Genomic DNA, 23088 nt, shown 5'->3' on the forward strand with positions numbered 1-23088 from the left:
AAAATAACATGTTTCAGTTCAAGGTTGCACTCCAGAAAAGAAAAGAAAAGTGAAAAAGAATTATGTTGCAATCATGAAAAGTTGTACGTTCATAATGGGCATTCCACGAAGGAGGCAAGAGGGATTTTGGTGGAGTGCAAGCCAATTACAATTTACAAATTATAAATCCTATTTATCATTCACGCTATTGCCATTTAAGCGATTCGAATCCTATTGCATTTGGTTCATTTCCTTTTTGACTTTCACCTTCTCGCATTTCTGATCTATGACCCCTTAAACGAACACTTTGATTACGCGTGGGATAACGGATTGAGTTAGATGCTGAAAAATCAACCTTCAATTCCTTTTTTTTTTTTAATTACATATTCATTTGTGTATAAACTTATTTTGATAAAATTTTCCCTTGTCTTCAAGCCCAATTACATTCAGGCAAGGTGCAAAAAAACATGTCTATATAATTCAATATTTATTTGTTAAATTATTTTAAATTTATTTTCCCCGTTTACAATATCTATTCTTACTTATTATTATCCTCATATATTATAATTACAATTTACAAATTATAAAAAGGGCATGATGTTTAATATTAATCTGAACCATTGATTTTTGCCAATTTGATTATGATAATTTATTGGGTTATATTTATTTATTAATTATTATTTTTAAATTGACAAAAATCAACCATTAAAATGTGGTGGCAAATTAAAAAGTTTGACTCAAGTATCAAAGCATTCTACACTATTACCATTTAAGCTATTCGAATCCTATTGCATTTGGTTCATTTCCTTTTTGCCTTTCACTTTTTCGCGTCTCTGATATATGACCCCTTAAACGAACACTTTGATTTGGCGTGGGATAAGGGGTTGAGTTAATTAGATGCTGAAAAATCAACCTTCAATTTTTTTTTTAATTACATATTCATTTGTATATAAGCTTATTTTAATAAAATCACATCCAGGCAAGGTGCAGAAAAACATGTATATATATTTCAATATTTATTCGTTAAATTATTTTAAATTTATTTTTCCTTTTTTTTACAATATATGTTCTTACTTAGTATTATTAAGATTTTTATTTATATCAATTTATAAATCACCCTTTCATTTGCTACTATTTCCAACAAAACATATTAAAATAAAAAACCATCATTCTACTATAACTATCATTATTTACAGTGAAGGCTGTTTTAGATTTTGATAAAGTTTAAGTGGTGAAATTCTAGAGGGAAAGTGGAGAAAATTTGAAACTCAAAACCTAAAGAGAGGGAAGGTGGGCAGTTGATGGGAATGAAGGGGAAGGGTTACTTAAGTCTTTAGGGTTTTGCCATGTCACCTAAGTGACTTTCTGTCATTTAGTGACACTAGTGTAATTTTTCTTTGAATTGTTATCAAATTTTTACTTGAAAACCCTCAAGATCCCAACTTTAAGTAATTAATATTAAATTTGTTTAATTAACATGTTTCTAACTCAAAAATCTAATTCGTATCTCACAGATACGCTTAATGTTGTTTAACTACAATGTAGTCCTTACGGGTATCCTTAACTGTACCCGGACTTCATAACTTTCTTAACTTTACATTATTGGTCTAATTATGACTTATTTGGCATATATTGGAATTATATTCCCTTTTCTCATCTTTTCTCATTTCAGAACTATACCGGCTGTGGTCACAGCAGTACAAAATACCCGGTAACAATGATTTTATCAAAATACCCTAATATGGGTATCAGGATTCACGGAATCAGATCCTCTTATCATTTATGATAATTATATCCTTAGAATAATCCTCTAACTCAGATTCACTGATTAGGGTTAATCAGATACATGTTACTGCATCAGCAGTACAAACTATTAGGTCGAAACTTACTTTCTCAGAAGACTCGCGATATGGGTGTCAATCTTTACAAAATTGAATTCTAAATTCATCTTTGATACTGATATTATTATAATAACTCTCTAACTCAGATTCACCCGGTTAGGGTTATTCTACTGTCTGTTGCTGCATTAGCAGTCAAAAATAACAGGCAAAAATTCATCTGTTCAGAATACCCACAATATGGATATCAAAATTCCTCTAATTTCATTCTCATCTCATTAATGATCCTTAGGTGCTCATAATAACTCTTTAATTTTGAATTATTCAATTTAAGGTTATTACACCTGCCAGAGGGGGAGAATTGTGATGTCAGCAGCAACTTTTGCATGTGGAAGTTGCAATTGTTAAATCAAATGGTGGGAGCTGCATTTGTTGTATCAGGCAGCAACAAAGCCACCATATCAGCCGCAAATCTAGCTGATATTTGCATCCTTCCACACTTGAGTTTTGCATCTATATATAGGGCTAGTTTTTTGGCATTTGGAGAGCATTGAAAGATCATCAGAGTGTGAGAGAAACACATCAAGTGTGTGAGAGAAAAATTTCCCTTTGTATAGTTTCTTTTTGTGTACCCAATTTTGTGTGTTATCCTTGTGAGAATTATTGGGTGTATTGGAGTTTGGGGTTTGAGTATTAAGCTTCCACATTTGTACTCTACTTCATCTTTAGTGGAACTTTTGATCTGTCTTCACCCCCTGATATAGGCACACTGTCGAACCACGTTAAATACTTGTGTATTGTGCGTGCCATTTATTCTCTCTTTATTTTTCTCTATCTCATATTTAACTTAAACCGATCCATTTTCATAACAATTTTTTAAGTACAAGAGTGGACAATGCATTAGACCTGTACTTATGCTAAGAATATCAATAAATAATTAATTCAATCAAAAAATTTAACTGTTAAATAAATACATATCAATAATTTTTTTATTATATCTCAATAACAAATTAGCACGAAATTATCAATTTGAAGTCAATACTTATGATCCGTCTTATATTAAAGAAATATTGATTTTGAGAACATGAAGTAATGATCCAAACCTTGGTCAATTTCCTTCCCTCGATCGAACTGACATTCTGAGTTTCTCTCGCTGGCTTGTGCTGGCCTTTGTAAATCTTCTTGGAAAACATTCTTCATTTTGTTCCCAACATCAAACTTGCTATGATCTCATAGCTTTTTACGAAAATTAAACCAAACATGTTTTTTCTCTTTTGATATATAAGTTTCATATCATGACCTTCCCCATCCATATATCAACCCAATTTCTCTTCCACTCGATGGGTGATGCCATCGGCAACAACCTTCCATCTCCCATCATTAATATCACCACCAAAACTAACCCACCTCCTTGTAAAAAATTCACTGATACCTGTTTCATGGTCATCGCAGTTGCTTCAATTTTGACACTTTCATTTGCCACCATAGCCATATCTTGGGTTCTCCTACGACCCAACAATCTCAATTTTGATATCAACAGGCTCTCTTTCTCTAACTTCAGCGTCTCTGAAGCCCAACTCCAAGGCCAATCCAATACCCTAAATATTACCATAAAAAACCCAAACAAGCACGCGAGTTTGGTTATTGATCATTTCCAAGTCTATTTATATTATCACGAGACATTGGTCATAGTAGGCTAGTAGCCGTTGTAAAATTTCCCATCAGCATGCAAATAATGGGCCTGACAATAATGAAGGGTGAGTACTTACAAGGACAGAGATATTCATTTACGAATTATATGAATGTCATTGAGAATATTCCATCGGGATACTATGTCGCATGGGCTCTTCGAACCCATATGGCAAATTCATGGTGAAAATGTCAGTAAGAACAAGATTTAACACTTTATATGAAATGTTAACATGGCAAATTAATTTAGATGTTGATTGTAGCATCAAAGACGAAAGTATCTATACTGATAGTGACTTCATGAGTGTCTGCAGTGTAGGATCATGTCTAGTGCACGCACGACGTTAGATTATTTCTTTGACCTGACTTATGATATGACCAAATAAATAGGCAATTCTCGTGATCAGTGAAGATTTTCAGTATTGTATTCGTCTCATTGGTGCAGCTATAGTCAATGGTTTTCTTTCCCCGACACATTTTAATTAAAAATTAAATACCATACTAACTTATATGTCTTATGTATGAATTCTTATGCATCCAAAGCTGAGGATTATTCAGCAGGCCGAAAAAACACTTGTTCAAAAAAGAAGCTATTAATCTATTTTTATAAAGCCTAATATATATATTTTATTTTTTGGTAAGCAATTTTATTTTATTTTATTTTAATTCTTAATAAGTATTTTAATTCTTAATAAATTTAAATAAATTAATAGATCAAGGTCAGGCCTTTCAATTTTTAAATATAAGTTATATCATACTTATAATTTAACCTATGCCAGACTAATAAGTCATACCAGTTTAAACAAATTTTTGCTTAAACTTGACTTATTTAGACCACGGCTTAGCATAACACAATTCTATTTACACCTCTATTTATATGTTCACACACTTAGTTTGGACCTTTACCTGCATAAATGATTTGAATTAAAATTAAATTTTATGTTTAGAACCTATTATCAAAAATAGAATTTGAATAGATATAGATATTAAATTTTAGTTTTGGAATTCCTCAAAAATAAATTTATTCTATTCTATTTTAATAAATAGGCTATTTAGTAAGGATAAGATGATTAATTTATAAAAATAAATTTCAAATTAAATCAATTCCCACCAAATACTACTAATGAAATCTATAGAATCTTAAAAATCAAATCATTTTTTATTATTTGACACATAAGATTCGATCTGCAAATAAAATTAAACTAGTCTATGAATCGTGCCTTCGCATGGAACAGTGGTAAGTAAAAAGTATAAATAGAACTAAATAATCAGTAAAATTACATGTACATTACATATTATAGTGAAATAGCAAATTCTGTAAATTAATGTAAAATAGTTCAAGACAAATTAACTTATTTTAACCTTTGAAAAATTTCTTTGAGCACAATATTTGTTATAATATTGGCAACTGTGTCATGATCGTCAAGTATGAGAAGCTTTAATCCCTTTTTACTTTTCACTCTTGTTTATTGTCATGGAAAAGCAAACAACCAACGAAAATTAGAAGGTATATGTAATTAGAAGGACTTATATTCATCTTTGGAATTAACACGATCTCACCTATGTTATTGCCTAAAATAATTTTTCCTTCAACAACATGTTCACCAAATTTTGTAATAAGCAATATTGTCCCATTGCACAACCCTTTTAATTGATCTATATTCCTCATAAGCATGACAAGCACTCCTTTTTGAATGTCAATTTATGGTTAGGAAGTTCAGTTCCAGAAAAAGCATTAATTATTTATGGAGAAAATGTTTCTTTCTCAAGATTTGTATTCCCTTCTGCTTAATTTACAGATATTATATGAACCACGATATACCTTCTCTTCACCTGGAATTATTGACATTAAATACTCATTTAACATGCAGACATCCGCTAATGTCGATGCTAAAATTAAATCCTGCTTTCTTTTTTTTAGTAGAGTAAAGGCCACAAGCCCAACTAGACAGAAAAAGAAAACTACATCAGAATACGTCTAGCTTTGTGGACAGAACTGAAATAAATAATCATCTAATTCCATGTGGGGGAGAATGAAAAACCATGTAATCATCTTGGTCAGGGAACTCAAGAGGGAGATTAGCAAGCCCATCCGCACAAATGTTTCCTTAATTGTAGATGTGTTCCAGCCATATTGCCCACCTCTTTGACAGTCATTCTCGTATCCGAGCCACAAGGCTCACAGGATGCATCACCAACTTTGGTGAGCAAAGTGATAGTAGTTGTTGAATCACTTTCAAGAATAACCTTCCTCCAACCTCCTTCCCAAGCCAGTTGCAACCCCTTTAGAATACCCCATAATTCAGTTGTTATTGCATTACAGTAACCCACTCGGTAAGAAAATAAAGCAAGCCAATGCTCCCTACCCATGAATAATCCCTCCACATGCAGCACTACCTGGATTAATATGTTTTGATGCTTCATCCGTGTTGAGCTTTACCCAACCACTCTCTGGGGGAACCCAACTAATCATAGCATCAGAATAATTCCTCTGAGAGACAGCACTATCTTGCACGGAGAAAGGCATTAAAAGTTTCGGCTGCTTTAGCTTTAATTACCTTAACATTGTGCCTATTTCCCACCGATGTAGAACCATAGATGCTTTTATTTCTCCACAGCCAAGCCATCCATACGGTTATACCAAAGACAATAACCCACGAGGAGTTAAATGCCCCTCCACTTTCTGATTTAAATTTAACATTAACCAGTCAATCTGACCCAAAAAATCGGTTCGAGTTTTCAAGAGGGACAATCCTATGTCAAATAGCTTTAATGAAACAACAATAAGTCTTCCTCGCCATTTTTGCAAACTGGGCAAAAGGAATCACCCATCCAAAACTCCTCAGGTGTAAAAAGTCTTCCTGGTTTCTAATTGTGATGAAGTTTGTTGGTTGGTGAAGTATACAATCCAAAAAGAATTCAAGTATCATTCACAGGGAATGGGAAATTCAATCTCTTTTATTTATTCTTTTTCAGTTTTCTTGAAGGTGAATGTGATTATTTTTTCAATGAAAATTTTAATTTCTAAAATGTAAACTAAACCAAGAATGGTCAGAGCACGTTCAAATGAGTAAGAATCAACATTAAAATTCTAGAATTTTGATTTCAATGACTTCCCCTTAAAAATTGCATGCCTGTATTTTAACTGTTGTAGCAACTATCTTAATGGAATTTTATTTTTGTAGAACTTAACTAAACTTTGCCAAATTCAATTCTGAAATTGATTCATACTAATCCCTTAGTCTTGAATCGATTAGTTATGACTTATAATCAAATTCTTTCCCAAATTATTCCTAAACTTGAAATCTTGAATTAATGAAAATCACAAACTAAAATTTTCCAATAATAGTTCATGCAAGAAATGTTAAGTCCATTTCCATGGAACTCAAACCAAGAAAGTTTCACTAATCAAACATCAAGAACATGCATAACAGTTTGAATCAATTAATGGGTACTTGTCATCTTCATCAGAATTCTAGAAAAAGAAATTAGCAATGCATGTTGAAGATTAAAGCAAAATTAAAAATTAACATAATAGAAACCATGTTTTTCATTCACAAAGATCACAAATAATGCAGAGTTAAAGGTAACAGACCAATTTGGTTATTCAAATTCAAATTGCTATAACTAAGAAAAGCTTAACCACAGTACTGCAAATCCAAAAGCATGCATGCAAAAATTCCTTCTCTTAAATCCTTTCAAGAATGATGTCTTTTCTTGTGCATGTGCAAGAAACTTACAAAGCTCAAACTCAAACTTGCAAAGAAAAACTAAAAAGCGCTAAAAAAATTATGAGAACTGGAAAAACAAAATTTTCTAAGTGTCTTTACAACTCAAAGACTCAGACTTAATTTAACTCTCCAAGCATTTTAGTCCATTAGATCAAAAGAGCATCCAACAGTTTTCACTTTGCCATCTCAGCTTCTTTATTACAATTGTGACATCCTGGTTCAAATAGTAGAGAGAAAATATCACATAAATTATAAATATGCCATTATCAACCCAAATACCTTATTGGGCCCATTCTTTGCAATTTGGGTCTTTTTTACCTGCATTTTCAGTTGTATTCAGCTCATTTCCAATAAGAATTACACTGCTAAACTAAGGAAAATTTTCAACTAACAAAGTTCAATGTTAATTGCAAATGGACTAATGAGGATGATATAAATTTTTGATTTATCGTTTTGAATTAAGATGTAATGTTGAATCTATTTATTATAATTTTTTATTTAGTCCATTATTAATAATTCTCCCTGCCCTGGACTATGCTATAATTTTAATTGTTTTTACTAAAGGGTTGAAGCGCCTTAGTTTTTAATGGTTATTAGCCAACAAGCAATAACAATAATGAGTTTTAAAAAAAAGCCCATATATTTTGTCTTATAACCTATGATGCACAGACACTTTGAAAACCTTAATGTGTCGTGTTCGACACTCTCTGACATGTTTGCAGAGACTAAAAAAAATGTTCAAAGGTTGCATTGTGTTGTGTTTTTAGTTTCAGCTATTAGATTCGTTGGATTATGATTATCATTTTATTGAGTTTAATATAAATATTGGGGATATCTTATGTTTCTTGGAAAAATTGATGAGTATTATAAGTTTAGCTTTATTTTTTTATTAAATTATTGAATATTAAATATAATATACACTATATAAATTAAAAATATTATTTAATATCAAAATGTGTCTCAACGTGTCAAAATTTAATAATTTTTTTTTAGAATTAATATGTCAAAGTGTCATATCGTATCGTATCTCGTATTTTGTACCAGTGTCGGTACAACATAGCTTATAACTATGTTAAAAGTCAAGCCTTAAAAAAGTTCAATAGTCTAGCAAAATATTTTATATAAATAAAAGGTGCTAGATTACATTGTTGATGAGTGTTTAGTTTTTTTGTAGAAGAGAACTCAGCATAATTATTAGAAAAATATAAGAGAACGCAACTTAATTGAATCAAGTTTGTTTTATTTCAATTTTATTTTAATTTAAGTTTTTTATTGCATGTATTTATTTGATTGTCCTCATTTTTTTATATATTTTTTATTTGTATGATGCCTTTCTAATCTCAATATTGGTTTCATTACACAGTATGTAGGAGATACAGCAATTGCATTGAACATCGCATAGTATAGTACTATAGTTATCAGTTGGATTCGTTTAGTGAATCATATATACCAAGATCTTGAATTATGATGAAGGCCCTTCAACCCCTAACCATATATTTGGCGTCTGCATGTAACTCAAGGCATTCTAGGCTCATTTTTCTCTTCTTTCTAAGATCCTCTGCATGTAAAGCCATTTAGCTTTATCTTTAGCTTCCGTTTTCTTTGTGTTCTGTTATCCTTTCTTCTCATTCTTTCACCAAATCTTTCAATCATGGATCATCACAAGAAGGAGGCACCTCTCTATGCCTATCCCCTTGATGATTCCACGTTGAACCGTGCCTATGTTGCTGCCACTGCTTTCTTTGCATTTCTTGGGGAATGGATGATCTTGGTTGTTACATTTTCAATCGCCTTGTTCTTCATTCCACTCACCCCTGGTTTCACCCTTCATTCAACCTCTTCTTCGGTTCTCAATGTGACGGGTGAGAACCACTTCACAGCCAGCTTGGGTGTGAAGTTTCTTGTTGATGGCTCCAACTCTCTGGGAAGTAGCATCTACTATGATTCTCTTCATGTCTCACTCTTTCATCGCCAAGAAAAGCTCTCAACTTTTTCAATTCTTGGTTCTTTCCAGCAACATGAACCCACCAAGACTGCAATACAAGCAAAGTTTCCCAATGTGTCTTTGATGGTTGATGAATGGGGTGTGGATCATGGTGCGGTGCAGGCTCATGGAACTTTGTGTGGGTTTGTGTACTTGGACTTGTGGTTCAACGCCAATGCAAGATACATGCAGCCAGTGTGGCCAGCTATGAGGGACAAGCTTCAAGGCCATTGTGGAGAGGTGAAGGTTGAGTTGTGTTCTTCTGGCACAACCACTGTTGTCCACTCTTTTCTTGAATCATGTGATGTTTACAGTGATGTGGTTCACAAGTTTAGACTTGTCCTGTTTGTTCTGTTGATCCTTCTTCTTGCAACTGCTGTGGCAGTTCCCTTCCTCGTTGAGCAATTCTTTTGCTTTTCCTTGATTTCTTGAATCTTGATTTTCATTTTCCACCTTTCTTGGCCCAATAATGAGGCAATAGCTGGGAATTCTAGCTAGGCCATGTAAATTTGGTTTCATTATATTGTCATGGATTTCCATTCCATGTTTGTCAGAACTGGCTGACTGATCTTTTTATCGTGCATTCTTAATACATCTATCTGTCAGTTAGACTTGTTCTGTTGTGAAGCTTCAACTTTTCTTGATAGTGGAATCAATGTACTCCAATATTGTAGCTTTTATTTCATCATTTATATTGGTTTTAGGGAAATTATTTCCTTATTACATAAAATTCATCTCTCATGTTACACTCACATAAAAAGATGTGTCTCACTTTTTTTTTTTCTTTTTTCTTTTTTTAAAAATTGGTTGGCCTGACTTAATTTATCTCACAACATAATATAACTTCTCTCCTATAACATGAGAGAAGTAAAGCCCTTAATTTTATGGTCCAAAGCCAAAGAAGGGGGTTTACTTATAGGGGGTGTTTGGTATGAAGATTTTGATAAAATGCTTAGAAAAGTGGGTTGGAGAAAATATGTTTATCATGTTTGGTATGAGCTAAGTTAAAAAATATTGATATAAAATATTTGCCATGAATAATTTTTTCAACTAGAGATTGACAAAAAAAAAATGCAATTCAAAATCGAGAATCTTGCATAAGAACGTTTAAAAATCTTTGGACATAGACAACCCTATCATAAAAAGTAGGTTTCAAACAAATTTTCAAACACAATGGGTACTTTTGTAATTTTATTTCACATTCTCATATATATTTCACAATCAACCAAACATAGCATTAATATAATAACTCAACTTTCCTGACAAAAATTTTGGCCTACCAAACATCTTTTCGGAACTTGCCAAGATAAAAAAATCCCGCCATATTCTCTATAACTTTTTTTTCCCAATAAAAAAAATATCTCCTATTCCAAACACCTCCATAAAAACATAGAGCCATAATATACAAAACAATTAATGTAGTCTTCGCTTGAAATCCATAACATAACAACTTCCATGTAAATTGGGCTTTAAGCCAATAGAGACGCAAAAGACACCTACTTTGAAATTGGGCTGGGCTACATTTGACTAGTAGCATGTACCCATCTTCTAGGTAACCATTGGGATTTGGTATTGCATTTCATTTTATCTTAGTTGTTCAAGGTTGGCCCAACTCCTCGGCTTTTTCTTTTTCTTGTATTTTAACCATCCCATTTTATATTGATATAAGTTACACTTTCAATTTTGATCGTTGATTTTATTTAAAACTATCAATGACCAAATTTTGATATGAAATTTCTTATTTTTAGATCGGTATAAGAATAATTTGTCCCTTAATATAATGATGTGCTCTTTTTCTGCTAAAAGGAATTGATCTTGGATTTCTTTTCTGTTATTCCCTCCGATTACAACTCTGGCTACTTCTCAGTGGTTTATACCCCAGATATTGGAAAGAAATGAAATTATCTTATTACAAATCCCATGATAAAATAGCCAGTTTTACCATGTTCTTTAAGGTCATGGTTTTGGATTGAAATCTCATCTGCTTATCTTTAAGGATTGAAATTATCCTTATCTTCCTTTTTATCATCTGCTTTTGTTCTCCTTTAACTTACGATTTTTGGCCATTGGAATCTCACATTACTGTACGTACTAAGAGATCATGTGACTGTCTATTGCTTTATTCCTTTATCGCTTTTGGGTTTTGTCCCTTCCCTGTAATTTTGAATCATTCTACGAAGAGAAGAGTATCTGGTGTCACCTTGACTGATAGGATATACAAAGTGTAGGCTCCAAGAAAATTGTACTACCACTTTTCTTCCTTCGTAAGATTCAATGTAATTGAAGAAGAAATGAAAATAGGATCTGGAAGATAGATATGATGCAAATATCAGAAGAATCTTTAACCCTACTCTACTTCTAAAGGCATATCCTTAGCTTGTGTGGGCCAAAAAGGCCTCATATTTTACTTTCCAAGATACTAATTTGACATCATGGAGTTAAAACTTGAAAGTCTATAACATTGAATTAGAGATGGAGGCTCTTAGCTTTTCACATGCATATACACTCAGTAATGCACCTGTGAGAAAAAGAGTCAACTTTAAGGGAGACTCCTAAGTAAAATGGTGACATTGTCAGCAAAAGACACTGATTGAGAAAAATTGGAAAGGCCTATGTATCTATCTACCTTGGAAGACAATTTAAATCTGGGACCAAGCGGTTGCATGTCTTGAACACTTAACCATCACCCACTTCCAACCACTATAAAACAATAAATCATGAATGTAATTGTGGACCATGACTATTCTAAGGATGTCATGGTCCCCAATTTCTCAGCTACCTGTCCAATCTAATTTTATAGGTGGACCAAAATCTGAAATTAGAAATAGTAACTTTAGTGCATCCAATATTTAATTAAGCAAAACAACTATGGGATTCATATACTTTCATTCATCATGTGTTGGACTAGGAGTGGTAGCATCCATGAAAAATATTGCACTTACATCTTCCAATCTTGGGTTTCATTTCAACAGAGGTAACTTCGGTCTAGACTTGTCTGTGACTGGAAATTTTGACAAACATTCTTTTATTTTGACTCTATCCCTTTCATTTCCAGTGACAGCAAAAGAAAAATGGTTGAGTAGACAATTTGGTCCTTGATGAATATGATAGGAAGACCATGGACAAATGTTGATAGTACTTGTACCCACACCCACACTCCTCTATAAACAACACTACATAATTGAATATTATGATCGTATTAGCTTAGTTGACAATACAGGTTGAGTATAGTAGATAGAAAATTTGGATTCGATTACCGTCAAATATATCTTTGAAGAGGGGTAAGTAGTTTTAACTGTGATTAAATCCTGACTCGAGATTAATCTCATAAACGGCTCAAAGACGATGTAGCTTGAGTTTGCATGAATTTCCTTTCCTGATTGAAATAATAATCTCTTAACAGATTGACAGTGGAATTAGGTGTCATCATAAGTTTGCTGTGTTCTTTTGCACAATAATGCCGCTCACCTGTGGAGTGCGGAGTGTCTTTTACGTGAACCAAACTCTAGCTAATAATACACATGATGATCAAACAGAGTTTCAGATTTGTTTCAATTTAAAATATAGCAAAATACCTAAAAAAATAAAAATAAAATTAAAAAATTACCACCATAACTATTTGTACCAAGGAAGCCTTACTTTCCCATAGGATATAAATGGGTTAGATCATATTAAATTAGGAAATTATTTATCTCATTTAATATATGTATTATTCTATTTTTTTTTGTATGTTTCTTTTTTTTTCAACCTTTTTGTATCTTTTATTTGGATTCATCTACCACAGACCCCAATTAATTTGGGATAAAAGTGTGGTTGATATTGATGTTGAATATAAGATAAACTCATTTTCCTACATTCACATATATAGGAGAGAGAAGAGAAAAAAAATATAAATAGGTCCCACCACTCAATATGTGAGTGTAGGAAAATGAGTTTGTTAAATGAGAAAACAATTCCCCATTAAATTATGGTCTAAATAGGTTAGTTTTCTGTAAAATATTTCGAGTTTGATATCACAAAATTTGATGTAAGATAAATTATAAGTCTGGTATGATTTTATATTTAAAAATCAAAAGATCTAATACAAATTTGTTAACCTATTTAAATTTATCGAATCTTCAATATCTATCAAGAATTAGAAAAATTAAATTAAAATATTATTATTTATTAATTAAAATTATTTAATACTTTAATTTTAATTAAAATAAATAATATAATATAAATCGGTATATAAATTTATAAGTCAACCCTTGTAAAAATAGATTCATAGCTTGTTTTGTAAATGAGATTTTTTTTTTAGACATAACCTATTCTATTTTACTTAATATATTAGATTAAATTTGATCTAACATAAGTTGGATAAACCCAGATAGCTCATTAAGTGAATCGTAAAGTTTATAAATGTGTCGTGTAGAGGATGAAGTATATCAATTTAAGGGTACTATGTATAGCAACGGTAAAGACCAAGGCTCAACATGAGTTTCCCATGATGCTTTGCAAATATACTGCAATGGGAGAGTGTGTCAGAGTGGCTCTTGAGTTGCTTAGAGAAGAAGATGCACATTCAATGTATGAAGGGAGTATTTAAAGAGGGGATGTGGAACCTTTTCAAGATAGGTCTCCTGAATCTTTGTCCAAGTGCAGGGGCATAAGTGCAAAAAGGAAGGGGAAAGGGAATCCCATGCTGATGGAGGAGTCTTTTAGAAGATTCTAGATGTGGGCTTTGATATTAAGCCTAATATGTATGGCCTGAAAGTGCGTAAAGCAAGTACAAAAAATTTAGCTTGTTTTAAATGACACTTTTAACCATGGAATGACTTTCTGTTACTAAAATTTACATCTTCATTTTTTTTAGAAATCTGAAAGTATCTTCATTCAACCTCCTCCAGCATCTTATTCTCATAATACAGTCCTGAAAACTACCTTCTTATTAAAATAATGGATGCATTAAATTTTTTCATTAGAGGAAAGATAGAGAATAAAAATTTGCTTTAACCTATCATGGAACTTAACAATGTATATGATGGAATTACTGCAAATCAAATCTGACGACTGAATATCAGAGCTAAAAAAAGATCCTACGTTATTGACTCATGCATCAAGTCATGTCTCTTCCAAAGTCAAACATCTTTTTTTCACTGTTCCCGAAATTACTAACTATAGTAATTGTATTAATCAACACCAACATCCAGCATGATCGTAATTAATGAATCAAAACCATCCAACTAGCTTAATAATATGCCACCAACTGAATGGTTTTTTTAATCAAAATTAAAGTTCGAACAGTAAATGACTGCGAATATTAAAATTCAGCTTCATAACAATTCAATCGCAGTTTGCAAACTTGAAGGCTATGGCTTTTATTTTTTTAGATAGCAATCCGCGGTCCGAAATTATTTTGTTTTTGGGTTTGAGTGCATAAAGCATTAAAGCAATACCCAAATAAATTAGTGTCATTGCAATTAATTTATGCAGCTGGATCTTATTGTATATTTTGGGATGTGTTGATAATATATTTTTAATATTTTTTATTTTTAAGTGAAATCTCGTATTAGCTTCACTAATAAAAAGTATGTTTAGATTATTTAACTAAATCAACATATATAAAATTATATTTAATAGTAAAAAATAAAAAATAATAAAAAGTGCGTTGCTAATCTTTTTTATGCGAAATTCACAATACTAATATAGAAAGTAGATAATTTTATAAAATTAAAAAAAAAACTAACAAAGAAGATCAAGCAAAATATATATTAAACCTTTAATAATAGATGTAAAATAATAAAAAGGGAAAGGTTATACTTACAACCTATTTTTTTTACAACCTCTTATAACCATATATCTTAACCGTTGATTTCCGTCAATCAACGGTTAAGATTTTCACAAATTAAATTTATTAATTAATTATTAAATCACAATAAATGATAACCGTTGATTGGCAGAAATCAACGGTTAAGATATATGGTTGTAAGAGGTGGTAAAGAAAATAGGTTGTAAGTATAACCTTCTCCTAATAAAAATTTACAGAATATCATCAACAAAGTTAAATTATTTGTAACCTGACATGTTATAACTTTAAAAAGGCAATAGTTAATGAGTCCATGAAATGTGACTTAAAACATATGGTTGTTGATATGAAAATGTGGTAAAAAGAATACCTTTTGTGTAATACTGACCCCAATGACATTGAGTTGAAATTATGTGGAGTAAAAAGTTAATGGGCTGTTTTTGATGTTTCAGGCCCAAAAGACAAGTGAAAGAGATGGTCTACCAAAGCAAAAGAAAAAATACAGCAAATGAGCTTGTGTCAATTCAGAAAAGCCCAAATAAACAACAGAGAGAGAAAAGATTGGAAGAAAGAAATACAAGGCAGTGTTGGACACAATTGGGAAAAAACACTCTCAAGTCATCAAACCCTAACCCCATCTTACTTCACCTCATCGTTTGATCAACCACCAACACCAAACTATCAGCGCTACTAACCTTGATTCCATTAAATCCCTCTGCCATTAAGCCATTCTTTCACCCACTCATTTTTTCCTAACCCATAACTTTACCCAAACCGTTCATAAATCAGCAAAGCGAGAAAAAAAAAATCATATCTGTTATGCTGAGGTGAGGTTGTTACAAAAGGTGGTTTGTTAGCGTTTTGGAATGCAAACCGTGGGAGTGCTGCATTAAGGAGGATCACACGATTAGTGAAAAGGGAGCACACATGGACGATGCTAATAGAATAGCTCAAGCCCATGCATGTGTAAGAGAGATGTTATAAAGAGGAGCGGGTGCGAAAAAAAAGACTCTCTCACCTTCTTCTGTATTTTTCTTCTTCTTCGTTTCTATTTTTATTTTGTTTTTGCATTTTCTTGTATTGTAAGAACTTAGTTTATTTTGTTTAGTTTTGACCACAGTGTCAAGGCTATCCCGGTGGGTAGTACTCGTTCTGTGATTTTAGCTTTCTGCATTTCATTTCCTTTATTTTTTCCTTTCATTCATGTAGTTGAGCTCAATCCATATGGATTTGAGCTAAGTTTTCTAAGGGTTGGGTGACTGAACCCCAACCACAGTGACTGGTGTTAATTATTTTTCTGGTATTAATGTTTAATTTATTTAATTCAACTCTGATTTATATGTTTCAATGTTATTCCATTTTGGCCGTATGGAATATGTTTGCTTAGGAGAAGATTATTGGGAAATAAATTTCTCTGAAAAATGAGTGGAGCTCATGGACTTAAGTAAGGGATTATTTGAGGGAGTAATTGAGAGATGAATTTTACTCCTCCATGTGGCCAAAAGGACCTGAGCTTCAAGCTTTTAGTCTCACATGCTTAGGGATAAGTTGTGTGAGAACAAAAGAGAAAAAGATTTTTAAAGGATTAAAAAGTCATAGTAGTCTGCCAATTGAAAAACAGTTGTGAAAGAATTTTGTTAAGCAATTGAACACTAAGGGCTGTGGGGAAGGAATCAGAACTCAACCCTTTTTTCTAATTAGATTTCTTAAAACTTTGTTAAATCTGTTTGTTTTTAATTCAGTTAAATTTTTTAGTAATCTTTGCAAAAATATAATCAATTCGAAAAGTCCAAAAATAATTTTCTCATTTTATTTTATTTCTTTCATTTTGTGCATTAAGAAATTGTTTTCAAATTTAAATCAGAAAATCCAAATGAACTTTTGATCTTTTGTTTGCTTATTTTATTTTCTGTTTATCACATTAATCATTGTTTTCTTTTTAGTAGAAATGCAGTTTTAAGCAATGGCAAGTTTTAGTCAAGTCAAAAACGCAAAAAATCCTTGTGAAATTATATTGAGGTTTCAAATATGATTCTAACACAGTAAATGACTGCGTATACTTGCGCATTTCTTGCATACTGTTTAGCAAGGCCAACAAATATAATTCTAACTGTAGACGATTTTTTTATTTATTGAATTTAACTGATTTGATTTGAATACGAGTTTTCAGGATAGCCAAACCATCTGATCCGGCTCTTAAACCTGCAAAAAATAAAATAAAAAACATAATATATATTTAGGGAATAACATCTCTCATTTTAAAGCATATAAACTTATATCTTTTATATCCTAGCCGTTGATTTCCGTCCATCAACGATTATAATTTATTGGATCAAAATTATTAATTAATTAATAATAAATTTGGCCCATTAAGTTTGACCCAATAGATTATAACCGTTGATGAACGGAAATCAACGGTTAGAATCTAAAATGATATAAGATTATATCATTTAAAAGGATAGATATTTTTCTCATATATTTAATGTATAAATAACATTTTCCTTAAAAATTAAATTTAGTTTAACCACAGCAGTATATCATAATTGGCATTTCCTACACAATACTTCCAAATTATTATTTCGGGGTCCCTCCACTGTCTTCACAGGCACTTTGGTTTAACATTTACCTCAAAGATAAGGTTATAATCACTATTATTAAAACCGGACCGATCCGGCCGGGTCGACCCGAGAACCGGTTCGGTTGAAGCAACGAGTCTGCCATGTATCAGAACCGGTGCAACCCGGTCCGAACCGGCCTGTTTTCATAAAAACCGGTGACCTGGTTGGTTAACCGATGACCCGGCCCGGTCCCAAAAAAAAATTCCAATTTTTCTTTTCAAAAAAAATTGTAATTGATATATTTGAATATTTTTTGCTTATTGACTTACATAAGTTATGTACCTACAACACTAATATTATCTCAATTATGTACTGTGCAGAAAATTTTGAATTAATTTATGGTTAGAAATTTTGTTTTCTGAACCTAAAGCTCCGTATCACGTTCATTATATTTTTATTTGATCTTTTATTGGATAATAATATGTGATTCATTATGTTTATATTAAATATTTGATATTTTTATTATTATTATTTAGATATTTGAGTATGTTTATAATTTTTTAATATAAATTATAAAATTGAATATAATTATCGGGTCATGTGGTTGAACTAATGACCTACTGGTTAAACCAGCGACCCAATAACCCAGTACCTCGACCGGATCAATGACTGGGTCAGTTTTAATTTTAATAACACTGGTTATAATATCAAATTTTCGATTAAGAAAATCATGATTAACATCGGATCCATAAATTAGCCGTGCCTATAGAGGAAACAGTCGCAAATAAAGAGAAGACATAAGCTAATGAAGATAGTATAAGCACAAGGAGATTAGAATTTCAAAAGAAATTACCTGTAAGATTTAACCCTTTATTATAAAAAATTTACCTTTTAATGGATAAAACTCATAACACTTATTATATGCGTCTAGAACACCAACCACAGCCTGTACGCTATTTTACACCGGTACTCAAAGTCATTCTCCAACACCGACCTCAATTAAATCTCATCCTTACATTGAACAAATACCAATTTAAACATAACTAATTTCACTACAGAATTTTATTACCTATATATATTAAAGCCTTAACAGCAAACTCATTAGTTTTTGTTGAAAATGATACTTTCTTTTCTTTTCTTTTTTCCTGTTTGCCAATATATAATGCAAACTTTCGGCTAGAAACTAGAAACGTTTCTCTGAATTGGTAAATAGTGAGCACAACACACACTTATATATATATATATATATATATATATATATATATATATATATAGGTAGGATCCTATGATACCGTTGTCAAAATTAAAGTTTGAAACCTCATCTGAGAGCAGTTAGATCAAACAAGATCAATGGTATCACATGCTTACAAATCAGAGTCATTGATCTTTTTTGATCTAATGACTCTCGGACAAGGTGTCAAACTTTAAATTTGACACCGGTGTCAAAAGATCCTATTCCAATATATATATATATATATATATATATATATATATATATATATACAATTTTTCTGCAGCAGCTGCAAAGAGCTGCTATCAGCAGCTGACACAAAAAGTGAGCCTCGTTGCTTTTCTTAAAAAAAAAAAAACAGGATATGTAACAGCCCCAAACCCTGTAGCAGGATATTGTCCGCTTTGCCCCGCGCACAAGCAACGTCGAGCTCACGGTTTTACGTTTTGGGTTACCCCCAAAAGGCCTCCTACAAGGAAAGGTATCCACACCCTTATTTAAGGCATGCTTCGTTCTCCTCTCCAACCGATGTGGGACATTACATCCTCCCCCACTGGGAATACAGCGTCCCCGCTGTACACACCGGTCCAAGGCCAGGCTCTGATACCAGATGTAATGTCCCACATCGGTTGGAGAGGGGAACGAAGCATGCCTTATATAAGGGTGTGGATACCTTTCCTTGTAGGAGGCCTTTTGGGGGTAACCCGAAACGTAAAACCGTGAGCTCGACAGTGCTTGTGCGTGGGGCAAAGCGGACAATATCCTGCTACAGGGTTTGGGGCTGTTACATTTGGTATCAGAGCCTGGCCCTGGACCGGTGTGTACAGCGGGGACGCTGTATTCCCAGTGGGGGAGGATGTAATGTCCCACATCAGTTGGAGAGGGGAACGAAGCATGCCTTATATAAGGGTGTGGATACCTTTCCTTGTAGGAGGCCTTTTGGGGGTAACCCGAAACGTAAAACCGTGAGCTCGACGGTGCTTGTGCGCGGGGCAAAGCGGACAATATCCTGCTACAGGGTTTGGGGCTGTTACAGGATACGAGAGCTGCTATCTGCAGCTGACAAAAAAAGTGAGTCACGCTGCTTTCATGTAAGATGAGATTAGTTTAACCCATATATATATATATATATATATATATATATATATATGGTTTATTATTTGTCATGTCACAACACCTAACACACACCCTCACACGAGAGTCCAGTAGGTTTGAAGGGTGGACAATGTAGAGGCCTACTACCTACATGTGTTAAAAAACTCCAAGACTTAATTAATTATTAATTAAATAGGGGTGATGAGAATCGAACCTGTGACACCGAGGCTCTGATACCATGTAAAAAATCAATTCAACCCAAAAACTTGAGCAGTTGGGGGAGGCTACATTAATGATTTTATATATCTCTAATACATATACATATATATATATATATGTTCACTTTTTCTACAATCAATGTAGATAACTTATCTATATTGAGCACATACCGACGTCGTTTTGAGGCAGAAATCAAGGTATTTTTGTAATTATAATTTATTTCAGGGTTATAATAGTCTTTTTCACTATAATTTTTTTTATTTGTCAACCCAAAACGACGTCGTTTTGAGAGCGAATGTAAATAACTTATCTACATTCACTTTAGAAACATTAAAGTATATATATATATATATATATATATATATATATATATATATGCGGCAAGATACTTTGACTCCGGTATTAAAATAAAAAAATTGACACCAAATCATAATTGTTGATTTCAGGAATCTAACGGTTGTAATTTATTGGAAATTAATAATTAATTAATAAGTGTGTCCCAATAAATTATAACTGGTAGATTGACAGAAATCAATGGTTAAGATTTGGGGTCAAATTTTTTAATTTGACACCTGTGTCAAAGGATCCTATCCGTATATATATGAATATATAAATATAAATATATAGAGAGGTAGGATCCTTTGACACCGGTGTTAAATTTGAAGTTTGACACCTCATATGAGAGCCGTTAGATCAAAAAAGATCAACGACTCTGATTTGTAAACATATAATACCATTGATTTTTTTTATCTAACGGCTCTCAGATGAGGTGTCAAACTTCAAATTTGACACCAGTGTCAAAAGATCCTACCTCATATATATATATAGGGTAAAAAGTATCTAATGTTACTTTAGACAATTTTGTCTAATATTCACCGAAACGACGTAGTTTTAAGGTTGAAAAATTAAAAAAATAGAATGATAAAGACTATTATAACCCTGAAATAAATTAATATTACAAATACACCATAATTTCCGTCCCAAAACGACGTCGTTTCGGCGAACATTAGATAAAGGTATCTAAAGTAACTTTAGAAAAAACAAACCCATATATATATATAGTTTAGTGTTTGTTATGTTGAAGGAGATAAATTTATCTCCTACACTTATATAAAAGTATATGCTTATGTTTTATCTTTTTCTTCCTTCTTCTTACATGGGTTCATATGGCCCCACACAGATTTATGTGTGTAGGAGGAAAATTTATCTGCTACGAAACTTTAAACCATAGTTATTAGTATCGTATGATACACAATTCGTACGATACGATTCACAAGTACAATGATATGTATCGTAGGTGTATTAGAAAGATATTCGTATCGTATAATACGATATTGTATCATACAATACGATACTGTATCGTATATTATATGATATTGTATCATATGTTATACGATACAAAAATTAAATCAAAATTTATAATTTTTAATATAAAAGAAGAAATAAAGATTTGATTTATAATTTAAATTAAAATATACATATAAAAATATTATTAAAATAGAAAATAAAATAAAGATTTGATTTGTGATTTAAATTCAAAAATCAATTTAAAAAATTTATATTAATAAAGAAAGTAATTAAATATATATTTTAATATATATTTTTAAATTATTTTTTATTATATTTTTTAATATATATCTTACGATTCGAAATGATTTATTATACACAATATAAAAATATTAAAAAATACACTGTATGTATTGAGATTCAACAACCTTGACTTAAACGCATATATAGATTTGCATTATTTGGCCTTTGCATTTATACGAAACCATTCTTGAAGTTATTGAGCAATTATCACAATGTCCTCCAAGGAGTGCGGCCACCACCACGACGACGGCAAGCTCCTCCGCAGCATATTCGCCGGCATCATCGCCTTCATAGTCCTAATACTCCTCATAATCTTCTTAACATGGATCATCCTCAGACCCACCAAACCACGCTTTATGCTTCAAGACGCCACCGTCTACGCCTTCAACCTCTCCTCCACCACCACCGAACCTTCTCCCTTCGCTCCCACACCCAACACACTCACAATAACAATGCAAGTCACGCTCTCAGCTCACAACCCTAACGACCGCATCGGCATTTACTACCAGAAACTCGATGTCTATGTCTCGTACCGGAGCCAACAGATCTCACTCGCCACGGCGGTGCCGGACACCTATCAGGGCCACAAGGACTTCACCGTTTGGTCTCCGTTTCTCTACGGTAACTCCGTGCCGGTGTCGCCGTATGTGCTGAGTTCTCTGCAGCAGGACCAGAATGCTGGAGTTGTTATGGTCAACGTTAAGATCAACGGTAGGGTCAAGTGGAAGGTGGGGACTTGGGTCTCTGGGAGGTACCATGTTTATGTGAACTGTCCCGCGAATATTGGGTTCTCCGGTGATCGGAATAATGGGATCGGAGGTGTGTCTCCGGTGGTGAAGTTTCAGTTTTGGCAAAGTTGCAATGTTGATGTTTAGTGAGATAAGCAAAGTAATTTGATTTTGTTTGTTAGAATTTTTAGTTCTTAATGTTGTATCTTCTTTTTTTCTCCCTTCTCTATTAGTTGTTAGTATTGTATTTAATTTCTTTTAGGATTAATTAATTGGATAAAGTCTCCTTAAGTTTTATATGAAATAATCTACCCGAAATCTCACTTTTTGTTTTAGGGAAATGAGATATATAATTAATGTTTTCTTATAGGGATGGGGTTTTCATGGAAGATGCAGTTAAATCCGAAAATGAAAGGGAAGGTTGCGGATATGAATGCATACTGAAAATTTGGTTGTTTTATTAATGCAAGTGCTTCGACCTTATTTAGTTTGGGGTTTGATTTTAATTTTTTATCTTTTAAGAAACCTGTGTGAGTTCCCCCCCTGAATTCTTATGACACAATATGACGTAAAAATATACTACCATTTTGAGGTTGTGTTTGTTATGTGAATTAATCAATTAATTTCAATTTCTTCCAGTTTTAAATATTATAAACAT

At 32.4% G+C, this 23088-nt stretch overlaps 1 protein-coding gene across 1 annotated transcript; it reads left to right on the forward strand.

Annotated features, from left to right (window-relative positions):
• The first annotated feature begins 21855 nt into the window (after positions 1 to 21855).
• On the forward strand, positions 21856 to 22577 carry LOC133284364 (NDR1/HIN1-like protein 1). The gene has a single exon (XM_061481365.1). The coding sequence runs from the start codon at positions 21915 to 21917 to the stop codon at positions 22575 to 22577; it is 663 nt and encodes a 220-aa protein (XP_061337349.1). The 5' UTR covers positions 21856 to 21914.
• The last annotated feature ends 511 nt before the right edge of the window (positions 22578 to 23088 follow it).

The sequence above is a fragment of the Gastrolobium bilobum genome, unplaced genomic scaffold (assembly GCF_033153095.1).
Source record: "Gastrolobium bilobum isolate Gb01-03AN ecotype WA unplaced genomic scaffold, APGP_CSIRO_Gbil_v1 utg53876, whole genome shotgun sequence".
Classification (NCBI taxonomy): domain Eukaryota; kingdom Viridiplantae; phylum Streptophyta; class Magnoliopsida; order Fabales; family Fabaceae; genus Gastrolobium; species Gastrolobium bilobum.